Source organism: Haliotis rubra, unplaced genomic scaffold, assembly GCF_003918875.1.
Source record: "Haliotis rubra isolate DU_JTF1 unplaced genomic scaffold, ASM391887v1 Scf147, whole genome shotgun sequence".
In the NCBI taxonomy this organism is placed as follows: Eukaryota; Metazoa; Mollusca; class Gastropoda; order Lepetellida; family Haliotidae; genus Haliotis; species Haliotis rubra.
The window spans coordinates 433,807-454,187 of record NW_025765414.1 but is presented as its reverse complement, the minus strand read 5'-3'; the positions used below and the strand labels follow the sequence as shown (position 1 = coordinate 454,187).

The 20,381-nt window shown below is 40.2% G+C and overlaps 1 protein-coding gene across 1 annotated transcript in view; it reads right to left on the bottom strand.

Annotated features, from left to right (window-relative positions):
- The window catches only part of LOC124269721 (ubiquitin carboxyl-terminal hydrolase 20-like), a 30,241-nt gene extending 11,581 nt beyond the window's left edge, over positions 1-18,660 (bottom strand). The window contains exons 1-10 of the mRNA XM_046704749.1: positions 18,514-18,660; positions 17,768-17,863; positions 16,194-16,313; positions 14,104-14,204; positions 13,716-13,861; positions 12,491-12,560; positions 4,484-4,597; positions 2,498-2,576; positions 1,107-1,740; positions 480-571 (exon numbers count right to left, since the gene is read on the bottom strand). Of these exons, the coding sequence (XP_046560705.1) occupies positions 480-571; positions 1,107-1,740; positions 2,498-2,576; positions 4,484-4,597; positions 12,491-12,560; positions 13,716-13,861; positions 14,104-14,204; positions 16,194-16,313; positions 17,768-17,857 (1,446 nt within the window). The 5' untranslated portion in view covers positions 17,858-17,863; positions 18,514-18,660. The remainder of the gene's footprint in view (positions 1-479; positions 572-1,106; positions 1,741-2,497; positions 2,577-4,483; positions 4,598-12,490; positions 12,561-13,715; positions 13,862-14,103; positions 14,205-16,193; positions 16,314-17,767; positions 17,864-18,513) is intronic.
- Positions 18,661-20,381: the final 1,721 nt, after the last annotated feature.

Genomic DNA, 20,381 nt, shown 5'->3' with positions numbered 1-20,381 from the left:
GGAGGTAACTCCACCATCAAAAAGGAGAAGGGAGGTAACTGTACCACTAGTTTGACTGGCTGATTTATTGATGTTTAATGCAGCACTTAGCAATATTCCAGCTATTGACAATGGAATCTGGACCAGACAATCCAGTGACTGACATCATGAGCATTGATCTGCACAATCTGGATATGATGACGTGCATCAACCAAGTCAGCAAGCCTCACTCGATCTAGCTAGTCCTCTCTTACAACAAGCATAGGTTGCTGCAGACCAATTCTAACCTGGATTCTTCACAACTCGTACCACCAAAACACAAAAGACTTGTGTTGAAATTGTTGAAGCTACATACAAGAGTGGTGAAAAACATTTGACTTGGCTGCTCACCAAAGAGTACACTTGACACATAAACAGTTAAAACTACTCTTCCTAGAAATATTTTTAATATTTTTATTATGGCAACAAAGATGCGGTTAAAGATATCGATTGATGCCTACCCGCTCACACATGAGGCACATGACAGAGCTGAGAATCTTGCCATCAAATATGTCGGAGATAACGCTACGATGGAGAACATTCTTCTTTGAAACTGAAACAAAAAAACAGCTTAAACTACAAACTTCTGAATATCACAAATAACATGTTTTGAACCAAAATTGAATGATACCTGTGTCATATTCTTACCAAAAGATATCAGGGATTATTATCAGTGATTAGGACAGGTGTAACATGTGTTAATAGTTATATAATGTCAGCCTGCTGAGTCACTTTTATTCGACGTATATGTTTACACACATTCATCTTTATGCCTCATGAGAACGATATATTTTTCGATGATGTACATGATGTAACCATGGAAACCATACACCTTAATTGGTGCAACAGTATGTACAAATAATTTAGTATCATGAATGAATGAAAAACAACCCTTGTGAGGAAGGAAACAAACAAACAAGAAGTATGTACCTTTGAAAGAACGTATGATTGAACAAATGTTTGAACGAACACGATTCAACAAACGTATGAATGTACATGAACGAACGAACGAACGAACGAACGAACGAACGAACGAACGAACGAACGAACGAACGAACGAACGAACAAACAAACAAACATGTACCTACCTCTCCCACTATTCAGTGACTTTGTACTGGTTGATTTGTGCAGTGCTTGCTGTATCGGTGCCGATGTCTCTGTTGCTGTTGACTGCGATGTTATCGTCGTGCTCGGTAAAGACAGCTTCGACCTCTGACTTACAGCAGATGACCCCAAATCCGACACTGCATCCACAAACTCTGTTGAATCACTTTTCCTCAAATGATCACCAGATGGTCCATGTTTAACACTGACATGATCCAGACTCTGTTTCGACAACAAGTTAGCCGTCTCCTTCATTTCCTTTGTGTTAGCCACGTGATCGTCCACATTATCGTAACAACCTGACTTCACAGTCGATCTTCGTTCTCTCGACCGAGGGTTGAGTTTCGTCTGTTCGTTAACGTCACTGTTCTCATCACTGGAGAAACTATGCTCCACGGAACTCTTTTCACTACTCAGGCCTGAGTCACATGTCTCGTATTCACATTCCGATTGGCTACTGCTGGAATCAATGGAATTCTGTCGATCATGCGAGTTAAGATCCACCTGGCTTACGATGACTTCTTTTGCGAGGTCATCACTGTCGGAGTCCTCAATGATTGGCTGTTTCAGCTCTTCATGGAGTTGATCCATGTAGCAGCGTAGGAATTCTTGAGTATCCTGAAATAATAAAATATGTTGAATATTTAATTCAGGCCATTACTTTTATTTCTGGCTGCAGATAGGGTTTTTTTACAGAAATGTTCAGACCCTTCAGAGTTTTCTCTGCTCTTTAAGTGAGTTTTATCTTTGTCAAACATGCGTTGTTGTTCTTGCAATTGAACATACTGTACATGCAGGTGGTACATTTCTCAGATTAGATTAGTTAGAGAGGAACTCACTAGGAAGCACACTATGTCCTTAAAAACACAAACTCCTTCTGTGATACTGTACAGTTAGATTAGTATACTGAAGAAATCTCTTAATCATATCAAAGGATCCTGCCGTGCTAAGGGACACAACTCTGCAGAACTTAGTGAGGTGAAATTGGATTTAACGTCGTGCTTGAGAATATTTCGCTCATATGACGACGTGTGTGCGTGTGTATGTGTATGTGCGGCTGCTTGTACTAGCCCAGACTTAAGCTGGTTTTATAGTGCTAGCCCACTGAGATACCATGCCGCAGTGAAGCATGAATACCTCACTCAGACACGTTATACTGACTCCGAGCCGACCAGTCCTTGTTGTACCCATTAATGCCGAGCGCCAGACAGGGACCAACAAGCACCATATTTTAACGTCTTTTGGTATGACGCGGTCGGGGGTCGAACCCGCGACCTTCCGCTCTCCGGGCGGATGCTCTAACCACTACACTACGGAGGCGATCTGCAGAACTTAGTACCCCTCCCAGCAGATACAATGGCCAGAAGACACTCACCTGTTGTGTGTAGCCCCTGAACATAGGATGAACATGTTTCATCCCACTGACTACACTACTGGGGACTACATAGCCCTGTCTGAAAGTAGAAACAAGCATTGTCACTAAGGTGACATAATCCCCCACAGCAAACTATCAAATCAAACTTAAAAAAGTAATGAAAGTTTAAGATGAAGTTAAATGTCAACAAAAACATGACCAGTCAACCTTTCCTCATATCTTGCTCTTTAGTCGTTCAAACACACAAATATTTTCAAGACTGACTTTGACCTTGACATGAATGTCATAGAGTATGAAATATGCAAAAATGGTACTAAAGAAATTGCTTATTGAAAAACATTCACGGGAAGTCTTGAAAGTCTATGAAGAAATTCCAGTGAATTCAGGTTAACATGCTGAAATCTTCAAAGTGTCGCAATGACCTTGAAAATTATGTGAAGGCTACCAAACCTGACTTGGCCCTGCACCTTCAATAGATGGTGCTCGGTGTCAAATATAATTAAAAAAAGTGAATGGTTTTTGCGATATCTTGCTGACTATCTTAACATGCAAGTTAACATACTGAAATCTTCAAAGTGTCGCTGTGACCTTGAAAATTAAGTGAAGGTCACCAAAATCGACTGGGCCCTGTGCCTTCCCTGAATGAAGCTTGGCGTGAAATATGAAGAAAATCCAGTAAATGGTTCTTAGGTATCTCGCTGACAGGCATAACATGCAGGTTAAAATGCTGAAATCACCATCACCTTGAAAACTATGTGAATGTCACAAAAATCGACTGGGCCCTGCGCCTTCCCCAGATAAAGCTTGATGTTGAATATGAGGAAAATGTAGTGAACTGTTCTTGAGATATCTCGCTGACAAGAGTAAAACGTTAAAGTCCCCTTGTGACCTTGAAATGAAGGTCAAGGTCACCAAACCTTACTGGGACCTTTCTTATACTGTGATGAACCTAGATACCAAATATGAAAAGAATCTAGTCAACAGTTCTTAAGAAATTCCAATTCGTACGGACGGACGGACGGACAGAGTCGAATACTATATCGCTCGTTTCGTACTAAACGCGTGGCTGGGGATAACAAGCAGCCTAAGCATATGTTGAACATGGGTGGTGGGCTGACCTAGTGATCAATCTCATAAAAAACAGATATTTCACTTGAACATGACACCCGAGGACATCCCATGGGAGGAGTTGCAAGTTTTAGTCTCTTACCAGCGTTGACCATAGGTTCTCATGTCTTTGCGAGGAATAAAGATTAATAAAAACCATGTGAGATGACCCATGGCTCGAAATGCTTCACAGTACAATAAATCATGACAAGGCCGGACACTTCTGTGTACACCACCTGCCTGCTTTGCTGATCGCTATGCTACCATCGCATGCAATTGATCAAAACTTAATGCAAACACAATCGCGGATGATTGGCCTATCCATCACCACTCATGACACCTACAAATTCTTTATTGTTACTTTTGCAAGTCGACTGAAAGCCGATTTTGACCCTCAACTACACGTTCTAGTCACAAATGGATGACGATATGTCAGCACAAAACGGGGGCGTGGTTGAAGCAAGCCCTCCGATTGGCCTGTGGCATTGAGGTGTCTAAATTCTTAGTAGGAGAGTTAAGAATTAGTCCCTTCAGTTACTTGAACCTGGCAACACTTGTGTTGTGCAGGAGCTAAATTTATACAAACCTGTAGAGGTTATGAATTCTTTGAAGAAGTCCTCCTTGGGGTACATATAAGCATTTAAATGTCCATTTTAAATCCCACGACAGTTGTAACTATATTTTTCAATAGAATATTTACAAAACAAAAAACTCGTTTTGTCTTGTGAGACCACCCTTACAGGGCCCCACCGGACCCCCTACAGCCAAGAGCAGGTAACTCATTTGGTTCAAATGCAGCCTGTAAACATGGAAGTATCATACTTAATATGTGCAAACTGTAAGAGTACTATACTAGACCAGAGTAAATTTGACACTCACCTCTTCTTGTGCCAGAGTTCCGATACAAGTCTGTGATAGCCACGAGACAGCATGGGGCTCCTCTCTGGCCGGACAAATCCCGGACAGTCCAGGAAATAGCGTGTCAGGGGTGGACTGCAAGTTGAGATAGGAAATGTTGAAAGAGTACATTCTACCCCACTAGACTCAACTATGCATCAATTGTTGTTTAATGCCACACTCAGCAATATTCCAGCTATATGATGGCAGTCTGTAAGTAATCAAATCTGTACCAGACAATCCAGTGATTGACATCATGAGCATTGACCCAATTGGCATATGAGGAAATGGAGTCATACTGGTCGCCTCTTATGACAAGGACGGGATGCTGAATCAAGTTAAATCATTTTTTTAAATTTAAGACCTGTAAAGAAACTTGTGAATTACAAAATCAAAAGACACCAACAAATATCTTGGGGTACCTACCATTAAAAAACAGGGTTAAGGGGCAGACTTAACCAAACAGACGGTGCAAACAAGAAACTCGAAACAATGCAATGATGGCATAACTTGTGGACAAAATGGTGGAACTAGTGTAACAGTGTGCTCATTTTGGTAAAGACTGACATGCATAGGCGGATGGGGGTGGCTTGTCCTTAAAATTTATTAAATGACCATTGAAAAGCTGTATCTGCCCCTGGTCAATTATGCTCCTTGTTTGGTCACAAACAGTAGGAACCACCTAGAAAGGCACATGGTTTTAAGGGGCCATGGCAAAGTGAGATGAAAATGTTTACCTACAAATACACATCAGAAGTTGACCAGGGGTCATGTCACAAAAGTGACCTTTGACATTACAAAACATGTGGATTCTTAAAACATTGTCATCCAAATAAGAAACAAGGTATAATAAACATGAGTCAGGATAAGGAAAATGAAATTTTTAGAGTAAAATTAATATTTTTATACTTATCCTGACTCATGTTTATTTGCTTGTCTTCTTCTTCTGGCGAACCTAGTGGAACACTTGTATCTCCCAATTGAAGTTCCCTTCAATGAAAAATCACTCATTAGTACTGACCACGAGTTACCTCCCTTCCACAAGCGCGGGAACGAGGGCGCCACCTGAACCCATGTGCCTCACTCTCTCCTCATATACTGAGCCCAACACCTGAATTTCCAGGGAAATCCAAAGTGTTAAGTGGGGAGGGACGGAGGAAGTTTACCTCATGAGTCAGGATAAGTATAAAAATATTAATTTTACTCTAAAAAAATTTCATATTTTTCCTTATCCTGACTCATGTTTATTTGCTTGTAGAATCCCACGGAATAGGAGGTGGGATTATATATACTTTGGATTTTACTAATTAGTGATTTGAACTGAGATAATTGTAATAACCCTAAGGGAACTTCATGAAGGCACTGAACTGAATTCCTGTTGTTAACTTATCAGTTGCCATATAAGGGTTATTACAATTTACTGAATATAATAAAAAGTATATAGAACATTAATTAAGCTAAAGCTATTAATGTGATAGTATAAACTGTTGATAGTTTATAATGAATACTTTTATAAGAACCAAAGTAGTAAGCTTACAATATGCATATATATAAGCTTATAACAGAATTGTGCTTAAGGTATAAAGATACTTTAAGCTGTATAATAGTAACCAACTACTGAGAGTTTGTTAACTAATACATGTTATGAAATGAACATATGACTGAGCTTCAAGGATTGAAACTTAAGCTGAACATATATATAATAGTAGAACTCCTAAGAGTTGTAGGCATATATATAGTATGATTATAGAACTGTGCTTAAGATATAATTAACTTAAGCAACCTTAAATAGCCAAAACAACTCCGTAGAGTTTGTTAGCTATTACATTTATAATGTAACCATAATGCTTAAGATATGATGAAACTTAAGCTAAGTATATGATAGTAAAAACTCTTTAGAGTTTGTTAGCTAATATACTTTATATGATATAAACACAGTACTGAGCTTTAAGATATGAATAAACTTAAGCTACATATATAATAGCAAAACTCTGTAGAGTTTGTTAGCTAATACATGTTATAATGTAACCATAATGCTTAAGATATGATGAAACTGAAGCTAAGTATATGATAGCAAAAAACTCTTTAGAGTTTGTTAGCTAATATACTTATATGATATAAACACAGTACTGAGCTTTAAGATATGAATAAACTTAAGCTACATATATAATAGCAAAACCTCGTGAGAGTTTGTTAGCTAATACATGTTATAATGTAACCATAATGCTTAAGATATGATGAAACTGAAGCTAAGTATATGATAGCCAAAAACTCTTTAGAGTTTGTTAGCTTATATACTTATATGATATAAACATAGTAATGAGCTTAAGATATGAATAAACTTAAGCTCCATATATAATAGCAAAAAACTCCGTAGAGTTTGTTAGCTAATATATTTATAATGTAACCATAGTACTGAGCTTAAGATATGATTAACTTAAGCTAAATATATATAGCATGTAGCTATTTAGTACTGTTATAAGATAAGTAAAATTCTGTAAGATGGACTTATCTTCTCCGAGGAACTGTCAACTGTTGTGCGAGGACCATGGGACCGAATAGGTGGATACCTGAGACGTCCTCGATGGTGATATCTCTCAGATAGTGGTTGGCAAACACCATATCGGATCTCCCGAAATAACCCTCCATTATACCCAAGGCATTTGTGTAGAGCAATTGTAGATGTTAGCGTTCTAATATTATGAGGATTAGAAGCTCATGGAGGGTATAGTCCTACAGTCTTGTAGGCACGTAGTATGACAGTTCTGATCCAAAAGGAGATATAGTAGTACGTGAGACTTCCGTCTGCGTAGCTTGATAGAGGAAATAAATCTCTTGCATTTTCCCTCCTGTTTGGCCTCGGTGGAGATATATTTTCAGTGCTGTTACTGGCCATCGGATAGATTCATCGTATCATGGGGTTCAAGTATATCATCAAAGTTGTTCATAAACCTCACTTGTGAGGTGTTGGAGCACTTTATTCAGATCCCAAGTTGGAGCTGAACTTCCGCTTTAATCCTCCAATCGAAAGCTCTGAGGTAGCAGGCAGTAACTGGGTTAGGTTAACTTGACGCCCGTTCTCAGTTATGATAGAGCTATTGCTGCAAGATAGGTGGACAAGCTGAGCCTTATAAAATCTTAGTCTGACGTAGATAAGATAAGTAGTCCGCCACTTGAGGATGAGTAGCATATCTAGCTGTAAATCCTTCCTTTGCAGCATAATTGACAAAACTGTGCCATTTGTCATCGTATAAGTTGCCAGTTGAGTTATGCAGGGCAAGTTAGACTGCTTTGCCGCCTGGCTGAATAAGTTGTTATTCAGACACACTTTGATACAATCCATAATGCGAAGTTGGAATATATCTGGCTTTCCGTATGCGCTTGTTTGGTGTGCGGATGTATTAACAGATTCGAAAGCACTCTGTAAGATGTAGTATTGGTTGTCCGATTTCTTGAATAAGAGTTGGAAACCATTTCCTCGCTGGTCAGTAGGTCGTGACCAAAATCAGATGGAGGCTCTGCTATAGACTGATTTAGAGTAAACTTGTGAGATTAACGCTGGTGGCGGAAAAGCCGCACGCTGAGACTTTCCCACGATATGCTTAGTGCGCCTGTTGCCAATGCTAGTGGGTCTGGAACTGGCGATACCTAATGTTGTCAGTTGTTTGTTGAATCGAATGGTAAATAGGTCTATTAGTGTAGTTCCTATTTCCTTGATAATTTGAGTGAATATCTCTGTATGGAGCATTCATTCTGTCGGGCGATGGTATGCGCGGGTCGAGAGAAGCCGCCTGCTATCACATTCTTTGCTCCTGGAATGTGATATGCTCTGACATGTATGTTGAGATTGTTGATTAAATCGAACAACTGAAACCAGAGTCGATATGTTCGGGACCTGGTTGAGCTTTAGTTTGTTCACATAAAACGCCACCGTCGAATTGACTGTGTGAATCATCCACTGGGTATACTGTAGTAAGTTGCTCCAGTGTATTAAGGCGCTTATTACTGCTTGCATCTCTAGCAGATTTATGTGTATTTGCTCTCTTGATTGCTCATAGCCCTGATGCCGCCCTGTTGGCAAGATGGGCTCCCCTAACCTTATAGTGACACATCTACGAGAGAAGTGTTATCGATTCCAGCTCTATTAACGGAGACGCCTATTCAAACATTCGATCTCTTGGTGCATCATAGTAGATGATGTTTGACCTGAACCGATGAATTGAACGGTAGAGATTCATCTAGATGCTAATTGCTGATGACTTGTAACGGATGTAATTGTAGTCTGCCTCTGTCTGTCATGTCTTGAGCTGAGCTGAAGTGCGCGAACCCCAACAGACTCTGTCACTGTCGTGAGTGGTAGCGGAGATAGTAAGGCTTGTGGAAATGACTGTTGATCTTGATCCATGGTCCTCCGTACAATTATACGATTCTGCTACCGCTACAAATCAAAAATAGCAGATCTTGCGACGGGTTCAAGGTCAACTTAAGTAGGTTTACTAACCATCCAGTTGTGTTAGTAGCTTGATGATGAATTCAACTGTAGTCTGAGATGCTATGGATTTGGATCCATTTGTATCCCCGTCGTCGAGGTAAATTCGCCGCGGCGCTTGACGATGTAGATGCATAACCAGGGGTGACTGCCATCGCTGAACTTTTATGTAAAAATCGCCTGACTGCCGCGTGGTTCCTCGCCCTTACTTGACAGGGGAGGTCTCTAACTTCAAGAAGGCAGCCCAATCATGAGGGTTTAGATTAGCTGGACTGTAAGGAGGCTTGCTAGTTCACTGATATATTGTTGTCACTTGCAACCTAAGTGTTGAACTGTGAACTATGATCGACTTCTGCTTAGGGCGCTGTCCATCTCGGTCCAATCAGAACAAGGCATTTTGATTCTGTAGAGTACCCGAAGGCGTGACGCCACCGTGTATCAGGAAAGGAACCTTGTATAATATAGTGCCGTCGCTGATATTAGAACAATCGCCGGTCTTCACCGTAACTTTCTGAAGTTACCCGAAAGTGACCACGGTGTTTCGAGGGTTGATGGTAAACGCCAATAAACCTCCGGCGCCAATACCTCGCCTGTAATATTAATGCTGGGTAGGTTATTTTCCAGGCTGTCGCGGAAAGTAACTTCAGTCTTGAAGATAATCTCGACTTCCTTATATAAGGTTCAATAACCTTGCAAGTTGTCAGCTTGTAGACTGTTAAAGCTGAACTTGTTGTACATATTACTTGAGGAAATCGCTGACGATTATGAGTTTTACTCGCTGTAACAAGACTGCTGTTCAATTTCGCTTTGAATTGTCTGCAGATCTGCGTAATGGTCACGCATGTAGATAATCGTGATCGTAGTAGGTAGTCGGCTTGAAGATCCCTAATTAGGGCTCTTCAATTAATACAGCGACGCCAGTGTGTTGAAAATAGCCTGTGCAATTGTCTTCGCAGAGGCTTGTAGACGCATATGGCTTACAGTTGATAAACAACTCATGTGATGTCTTGAACGGACTGACGAAAGTGGCTATATATGACGAAAGTGGCTAGTATATGGAGACCTTTGAGGAGACTTCCTCGGCTAACTGGATTTCGGCAAGATCCTCGGCAACGCTTCTAGATCTTCTGGGTGAAGTAAACTTGAGCCACTTAGCCTTCGCGACCTTCTTCGAAGTATCGAAGTCAGAGTCCGATCAATATATGAGCTTGCTTCGCGAATCCACCTCTGTGTTCTACAGGGTGTGGGCTCGCTAAGCTTCCTTCGATCTTAAATGATACCATCGCCTTCCTCTGACATATGGTCGTGATGTCGGAGCCTCGATCTGTAAGAAGATCTATGTGAGGACTGAGGAGAACGGACTGACGATTGGCTAGTGTATGTAGACCTTGAAGAAGACATCCTTCGCGGAAACTGTGGGCTTCGAGAACGGTGATGGCTTCAAGAGACGCTCTGGACTACTCGAATGTCGAGGGCTACTAACGCCTCCTAGGCGCTTGTAGAAACACTTAGCCTTCGCTGCCTTGGCGCTAATGTCTGGAGTCAGTGTCCGATCCGACATATGAGTGCTTTGCTTTGCTAACACTCTTCGCATACGACAAGGTGCTAGGGATGGTGCTCCTTCTCCGCCGGGCCTCTTGCAAAGGGTCAGGCTCTAGCTCCTCCTCGAGAGGCGCTGGGATACCTTATGCAAAGAGCTCACTCCGGCAGGGTTGTCGCGAGGCTGCGGCTCTATGGGCTCAGGGTCTCTACGGAAGTCAAGGCGGGCTCTGGGGCCCTGTATGACTTAGTATGGGGTGGGCTCTGGGGCCCGTGGGTTCTGAGGCCTCTGTAAGCCGTGAACGGTCTTCCATCAGCCTCATGATTTGGTTGACCAGGTCGCCTGGGATGGTCTGCGCTGGCGCTGAGGGTGTCCCTCTGTGATAGTGACGGACCCTCAGTTATAATCTCCGGCGGCCAGCGTGAGGCATCTCTGATTGCATGTTGATCGCGCTTGAAGTGACGGTAGCCGCACTGGTCACTTCTTATGACATACATCTGGAATGATAAACCTAAATGTCATCATCATATAAACATAATTCTGGAATATCAGAAGCAAAGTTTTTAGTAGTCTTCGTGGATATCCCTTTGACGAGGCTGTAGACCTGGGGCTCGAGCCTCCACGCTGAGACGACGCGGGAAGTTCTTCTAGTTTTAGACTGTGATGAAGGAACGCCCTGGGAAGCAGGTCACTTCTAGATATAGCGGACTGCGCCCCACGCTTATCCCCCGAAGGTAACTCAGGATATATCTGACTCGATCTATTAGCCAAGACTGAAGATTGTTTCCGAGATTTATCTGCCTCCGGCCTCAAAACAGAACATAAATATTTATCAAAGGCAGAAATTGGTAAATTAATACATAATTTACAACGAAACAATAAAACATGGAGTAATGCAACTAGGGCATTTTAAATGTGGATCGGTAGCAGAGTAACGTAATTTACAAACAGTGCAGATTTTTATTAACGAAACTGTTGAGCAAACACGGCTAACCGTGAATCAAGCAACAGAAACACGTAATAATTATCAATGCATGTTGAATAATGATACTAGTTACACCTCTATAGATGAATATAAGAGGTAACAAACTAAATATAAATAAAGGATATAGTGTGCAGGGAGACACAGGTGCTCTCACGTCTTGCTCAATGGGCGAAGAAGGAGAGAGTCAGGCACATGTGTTCAGGTGGCGCCCTCGTTCCCGCGCTTGTGGAAGGGAGGTAACTCGTGGTCAGTACTAATGAGTGATTTTTTATTGAAGGGAACTTCAATTGGGAGATACAAGTGTTCCACTAGGTTCGCCAGAAGAAGAAGACAAGCAAATAAACATGAGTCAGGATAAGGAAAAATAATAATAATTCGAGGTCAACCTGGTCAAGATTTACTGTATAGGTCCGTCTCCTATTCTCGCGGTAAACACGTTTTCTGCCGAAATCGACGATGCACGACAATTAGCGGTTTTTTACATCACCGACTGGTAACTAGGAAGTGGCCCAAGTCTGTGAGTGATCAAAATCTTGCAGTGTCACGAATATTGGGGAGTTTATACCAACTTGGACATATCATTACTTTTTCCTGCCCTTTCCGGCAGGATTGCTCTTACATACACTCAATAACGTTAATTCCTGGTAATACCGCGAGAATGGGAGAAGCCTCGTTTCGTCAATGGCGGATGGCATTGTTTATCACCGGGCTCACAAGTGGTAATTCACCTGATGGATCTGGCAGCTGATAGATGTAGATGTTACAGGAGAAGGCCCTTCATTTAAAAACAACAAGCATGAATACGATAAGAATTGTTTGTGTTATTTTTTCAGCCGATATCCATAAGTACCGCGAGAATAGGAAACGCCTTCCTACATTATAAATTTCCTATCAATGGTATAGCTCATTAACATAATCTGGAAAACCTGTATTACTGCAAGAGACAGTAAACAAGATGTGATAGAGTTGTCTCACCAGTTGGAGAGGGCTTGAAGAGCCGCATTCATATAGCAGGTGTTGCCCAGATTCTGGAGACCAGTTAAACCTGAAAATAGTAAATGAATTTGGTTAGATATGTTCAATTCGTAAGACGTGACTAACAGGATAGGGTGGTCAGGCTCGCTGACTTGGTTGACACATGTCATCGTATCCCAATTGTGTAGATCGATGCTCATGCTGTTGATCACTGGATTGCCTGGTTCAGACGCGATTATTTACAGACTGCAGCCATATAGCTGGAATATTGCTCAGTGCGGCATTAAACTAAACTCACTCACTCACTAATACATTCAACATGTTTAAAGATACAGTCAAATCCCGATGAGTTGAATCGCTGGGGACCAAGTAATAAATTCGACTTATCGACATATTCGAGACATAGGTATGTCTATGAGGGTAGAAAAAAAGATGATCCAGTCCTAATTCTTCCGCCTAAGCATTTGTTTATCTAATGATTTCCATATCACTAATAGGGGCACCTTATCAGTTCCAGTCTGATTAGCACAGACAGTGATTTCCATAAAATCACTAATCTGCCTTTTGAACTCACCCGTCAATGGCGGATAGGTGTGAGCCGCGCTGGTTTGTTAATTGGATCAGTTTGCTACACCAATCAACTTCTCATTGACTGACTTCGGCTTATGTATACAAGATTGCTGTTGTTTGAATCTCATGGGACCAAATTTCCTTCTCGAGTCATCGTGTGTATTTATGAGACAAATTCGTGTAACCGGTATTCAAATGATGACAACTATCATAGGGGATGGTCGGGACCGACAGGTACTTCGAGTTATGCATAATATTCGAGACACCGGCATTCGACTCATTGGGATTTGACTGTACTTTGAATGCATGTTGCTTATCATGGTTATGTCGGGGCATGTCGACTTGATGAAGGAGGAAAACTGATGTGATGGATGTCTCAGGTGTGTACCATTTCCTTTTAAACAAGAAACATAGGTATGTTACATTGATTGAAACAGCCATAAACACATGCAATCATAATACATTAACCTCATTCAAAATCACGCCATTCATAATCGTCTCGTCTGGTCCAGTCATCTTCCTTTCACAACCTGAGCAAAGTTCAGATCAAAATGAAAAGATGAATCAGAATAATATTTTACGCCAGGTGGTAAACTGACTGAGGAAACTGAGAATTATATAGGTTCTACTTTTCTTGACCTAGAAATATAATTACCTCTTGGTCTACCATTTTCATCATCCATGTCAGATTCGGAATCATCAAGTCCTGAGACACTCCTCTGAGGTGAGCTGTCATTGGAGATGTCAGACCTGTTGCCACAGCTCATCGAGCTACTCATAGCCTGGGCATTCTCTGGGATCCTGCAGACCATAAGGGAGACAACTCAGCAAGTGGTGGGACAAAACAATCATTTTGAAAAAGGTAGAGGAGAGATTCACATTTCATACTGTCTTTCGCATGAAGGGGACAACAGATTAAGTCTGGAAAGAAGGAACTATCGCATGCAAGCAGCTTAACAAGTACAATAATCTAGGAGGTTAAACCCAATTTCATCTCTCCACTATGGCTACACCTTGACAGCTACAGCTAGTGAGCTACTCACACAAAAGGTGGGTTGTTGTTGTCAGGGAACACCTCACACTCACAGAAGCTGCACCAAATACGAAGCGTTGTCAGGTTGATGGACAGTGTGTGGCTCGTCTCCTGAAAATGGAAAAATGGAAGTCCTTTATTCTCAGAGTTGTGAATCATTGGGTACATCTATCTCATATTTGTCATGCTGTGTATGGCGGTTTGTGTACTAGAGGTCAAGCCATCCCTCGTAATAAACCTCTTCGTGATACTGCGGTTTCGGTCAAACCGTGGCTCCCATAAAAACAAAATTCCCCAGTGATCACACATCTTCATGTCATCGGAAATAGCATATCAAAAATCCGCTTTTGCGCTCAGGTTAATCATGTACCATGTGCCACCAGGTGTGTTTCAGATTGCCACGTTCTTCAGGATGAGGAACAGCAACATATGTCATGTTGTACATAGTAGCAATTCCCACAATGATGAAGAAGTGGATGCTGTTCATCGACACAGCATCTGATAAGTTAGGATGGGGAGACAGAAGTCACTGATCCATAATTATAGCACTGATACATTACTCTAAAGCATCATGAGTGAGTGAGTTTGGTTTTACGCCGCTTTAAGCAATATTCCAGCAATATCACGACAGGGGACACCAGAAAATGGGCTTCACACATTGTACCCATGTGGAGAATCGAACCCAGATCTTCGGCATGACGAGCGAACGCTTAAACCACTGGGCTACCCCACCGCCTCCTAAAGCATCATGAAATACATACTGATATACTGATTAAAAGGATATTCCACCTAAAATATGATACATGTACACATAGAAATAATCTTAAGAGAACTGCAATCAACCATGTTAAGAGGCTATTTTGATAGATGTAAACTGGAATTTATTAGTTACTGATTTAGTAATTAAGGTATTAACTTAGTAATGCTGCTTCAAAAATTACATAAATACTGTATTAAATTTAAGGAAGCATTCATCCTGCAAAATACAATGGCATGCCTGGATGGGCTCACATACTTGCTTGATTGATTTTTGTTTAACGCTGCACTCAGATATATTCAAATTTCCAGATAAATGGTGACGGTCTGTAAATAATCAAATCTGGACCAGGCAATCCAGTGATCAACAGCATGAGCATCCATATACGCAACTGGGCTACGATGACATGTGTTAACCAAGTTAGCGAGCCTGACTACCCGACCATTTGATCCCATAAGTCGCCTCTTATGACAAGCATGGGTTGCTGAAGACCAGTTCCATCCCAGATCTTCATGGGTCTCATATGCTTGAAGTTGTGAAGTTGGTTATGCTCTAGAGACTGTGCTTAGAGAAATATGTAATATACACTTGGAAAGTAAAGAAGAAGGATAGGGTCTTTGATAGCTCCTTCATATCTAAATCTAGGGACTCTTAAACATACTAAATCTTTTAAGACTTCATTTTTTATCATTCAAGTTATGTCTATAGTCTGTTTGCGATGAAAACGTACCGATGAATTTCACTTTAAACAAAAAAGTAGATCAAATAAAGTGAAATTAAGATTGCAAATCCTCATAATTTTACCTTGCCATTTGAAAATATAAATCTCAGAATTTTATTCAACTTAGGATAAAAGTTGTTTAACAACCGATCATAGTTTCAAATCGGTATTATTGGTTTGTATTACAAGGGGGTATGCGCATTAAATGAAACCGAGATCAAGTAGGGTTGGTCTAAGTTAACGCTTATCACGTACCGCACGTGCATATGTTTTACTGTTCCAACTACTGCGCTTACCCCCTTGTAATACAAACCAATATAAGCGATTTGAAACTATGATCGTTTGTTAAACAACTTTTTTCCTGAATAAAAATCTAAGATTTAAATTTTCAATTGGCAAGTTAGAATTATGGGGATTTGCAATCTTAATTTCACTTTATTCCATTTATATTTTCGTTTAAAGTGAAATTCACTGGTACGTTTCACTGCAAACAGACTATAGTGGAGGTAGTAACATATACACAAGACAGGTTCCTCATTATGTGTAAGAGTGACTATCTGATGATAGTCTGATCAAAAGGAATGCTTCTATCAATCTTCAAAAAAGAAACATTTTGACATACTGAGGAATGGAGTGAGCTGTGATCCTTGACGAGCTCCCCACATCCGACATACTGACATTGTCCAATGATACACAGCCACAAGTTCGAGCCTTTCACACTACAAGAGTGACACTCTTGATCCTGAAAAATAAGTCGGTGAACATGGTTGAGACATGTAAGAAGGTAATAATTCACTGTTACTGTGTGACGAACAACTCTGTATTTATAACTTGGCCAGGCCAAGACATACTGCCAAAATCAATGAGTCATTAATTCGCTGTTACTGTTAGCGATGTCAAACGATAGAAGAGATTGACAAGCATATTTAGTTTAATTTTTACTTTATAATTTCATTGGTCTGGTTTGTTGGTATAGCAAATCAGTCATTAACATGATTAAGACCATAGTAACGGTAGACATGGTAGGGATACAATCATAAAAGGGATAAAAGTGTAGTTAGGTTATGTCTCTAAAGAGTCTGAAATATGAAATGCAGCATCTTCCAAGCCCTTTTAAATCACAAAACAAAAATATTTATCTTGTTTTAAACATAATTTATTGCCCAAAAAGACAAAGGGATTGGGCACAAGTGCACCACTTATTGAAGCATTCTCCCTGATTTTATATGACTGATGAGTGTCTTCAACCAGTTGCTGTGTACGAGTGGCATAGTTGTAACTTGTATAACATGGTAAGTAGGTAAGGCTTTAGGGCGACCTTGGGCCTCAAAAGGCCTAAATGCGCCAATATATAACATGGTTTAACCATGAAGAGTTGCATCCCTTATACATGTCAGGATAATAGGATCTGAATTATAGGATTTGAATCCCTGTTTGTTAAGAATTTGACTCAATATGGATTTTGACAAAGTGGTAAATGCTTAGGCTTACGCCACTTTGGGCTCTCCTTTCACATCAAGCTGTAATAACCAAAATACTGTTCAACTAAACACACTCTTTACCCTGTTAACCATTATTATCACATGATCTGTACAATAAACATGAGGATAGGAGTATTTTATACAAATGAGCCACAGGGCGCCCATTGAGATATCCAGGTGCGCCTTTTGTGCATGCTAATTGTTTGATCAGCATTCTAGAAGATGGTGATGACAACTTCTTGTCTATTACAAAGAGCAACATTTCGATGTAGATTCTTACATCGCTATCATGCAACAAGTCTACATCAAAACGTCACTCTATGCAACAAACAAGAAGATGTCATCCATAAAGTTGTATGTTTCATTTTTGTGCATGTTGTTCCAACTATAAGAATATATTGTGTTTTTTTTCCATTATTATATAATAAACAGTTAAAGTTTTGACTGTTTGCCCCCTAGTTTGGGTTCTAATTTGGATTTTAATTCCTTGTACTGTTCATTTAGTGTGTTCATGTTTATCACAGCCCTTCAGCATTTTCAGGCACATGGAACAAACTGTAACGAAGCCATTACATTCATGAGCTTCACCTTTTCACAGTGCAATGTTTACACTAATACAAAGTAATTTCTAACCCTGTTGGTAAATAAAAAACACAAGCCTTGTAGTATGCTAATTTGCTAAATTGACACCATGAAAATATAACACGCAACTTACATGTTTTGCTTTCTGTTTGGCTCTCAACTCTTCCCAGTGAATGTCACCAATCCCTCTCACATGAGAGCAAGTGGACGGACTTGATGGCATCTTGATCTTTAACAAATAGTTAAACATATTTATACATGCTTTGACCGTAGCATACAAAGTACATTTTACACACTGTATCACATCTAACTTACTTTGAGCACGTTATGTTTTCACTGACTGACTGTGTTTGGTTTTACGCCGCTTTAGCAATATTCCAGCAACATCACGGCGGGGAACACCAGAAATGGGCTTCACACATTGTACCCATGTAGGGATTCGAACCCAGGTCTTCAGCGTGGCGAGCCAACACTTTAACCACTAGGCTACCCCACCGCCCCTGTTATGTTTTCAATATAAAGAAATATGAATATGATTTATATTGACAACCTTAATAACCCCTGACTATATCAGTACTAGTGGTTATTTTAACCATGTGACCTGACTAATGATCAATGATAATGCTCTACAGGGCATTTAAACTTGTTAACATAACCATCAAAACCAAAAAAGCATGGTTTTAAACTTTGTCATAAATGTACTACAGAGCACTCGTGTGTCTACTAAACTGAAAATAAGTCGACGAAGCATGTGAAAAGTGAGCAAAGGGTTCGTATATTCGTACTAAACCCGAGTGTGACTCAAGGATTTTGATACATTTTCAATCGACATCATGAAATGTCATACGCCAATTTACATTTGACACGGCTATCACTCACTTATTTTTCGTAGAAATCGAATCCTGAGAGGGTCTACTCGTAACAAGTCACATTATTAAATGTGATCTTGCCACAGCTGGAGACCTGCTATGTTGAAACCAAATTTGCTAAGATATCACTACCCGGTGCAAGTTATGGCGACGACGATGCTAGCGCTACAGGAAAAGGGGGAACAACTCTATTTTACTAATTAATCCAACCGCTACAAATTTATATATTGAAAGTATAGACATTGAAAGTGTGTTTTAATGCTTTGTTGTTGTTTTCTGTTTGTTCAAAGCACAAGGTTAAAAAATTAGGATCCTATGGTTATTAGTTGATGTCATTAATAATGTTTAATATCGTTTAAGTAAATTTTTAGTTCAGCAGTTAGTGAGGTATATGATCATGATAGCATACCTTTCAATGTCAAAAGCGCAGCAAACATTCTTGGCGAAAACAACTCGGAAAAAGTTATTTCTCAGGTGAATAACCGAATAATAATACGGTATTTGTGTTTTGAATTACAGTGAGTGATTTAGTATTACGCCGCACGAATGGCATTATATTCCATGACAGTGAGTGAGTTTAGTTTTACGCCGCACCTAGCAATATTCCAGCTATATAGCGGCGGTATGTAAATAATCGAGTCTGGACCAGACAATCTAGTGATCAACATCATGAGCATCGATCTACGCATTTGGGAACCGATGACATGTGTCAACCAAGCCAGCGAGCCTGACCACCTGATCCCGTTAGTCGCCTCTTACGACAAGCATTGGTTACTGAAGATCAATTCTAACCTGGATCTTTTCGGGTTTGAAACCCTCTGTAAAATACAAAGTAATACCACGGGTTTAAATGACAGCGCGTCACCTAAGCGTCACATGATATGGCATCATAATAATAACGGATAACTTTATTCACTACTGGGCAAGGTAGACTTTGGCACGAGTGAATATTTATTAAAAAGAAACTAGGTCATACATCTGTTCATACGTTTGATCAATCTCCGTCACAACGTTTCTCATGCCAATTTTGCAACGAATGTCAGTAGCAACGTATACTATTACATATTGTGTAAGAGTTATCCGCAATTTAGGCTCAGATATCTTGAACTGATATACACACTGATAACACGTATGGCTGATTTAACGCCGATAACTCTTCTGGACATCTGATAATGAATGTCATGTATGTATGTTTCAATTTCACTTACTCATATCTGAAAATCAGCACAGGAAATTAATGAAATAAACTAATAAAATCAATTTAAATGTAAAGCCTGAATTAAGATATCTCGAAATAATTCTGAGTATAAACCAAACGATTTTACATATCTCTAAAAATTGACCGATAATAAAACGTCTCGCCTTGGATACGGGATGATCTCCGTAAGAGATGACTAATGTGGATCGGATGGTTAAATCAAGCCCTGTCTAGTTGCTCATGACGTCAACCGCTTGTGCAGGTATGAATATTTGAGGGTTGCCGTGATATAACTGACTTTTATTGACTGCAGAAATCAACATGCACAGAGTAATATTTATAAAGCTATCATAAATGTAAAATAGTCGATTTATTAGTGGAGTTAACTTAGAAAATGGGGAAATATCATATTTTTTGGAAATTTTCCAATGTGACGTCATACTTGCGTTTCTGCAAACAACAACGCGATGACGTTATCCATAATTGTAAACCAAAAGTCACTGTGTTCTTTAATCTGATTTGTTGAAAAACATGATCAAATGGTACTCGATTCCCGGAAATTCGCTGCGTATTAATACACTAAAAAATCGCTCACACCATTGTATTCATTCGTGACACACTCGTGTTATTCCGGGACAAGCCGAATACTTGCAGGTTACGGAAAGGGGCGAGTGGTGACG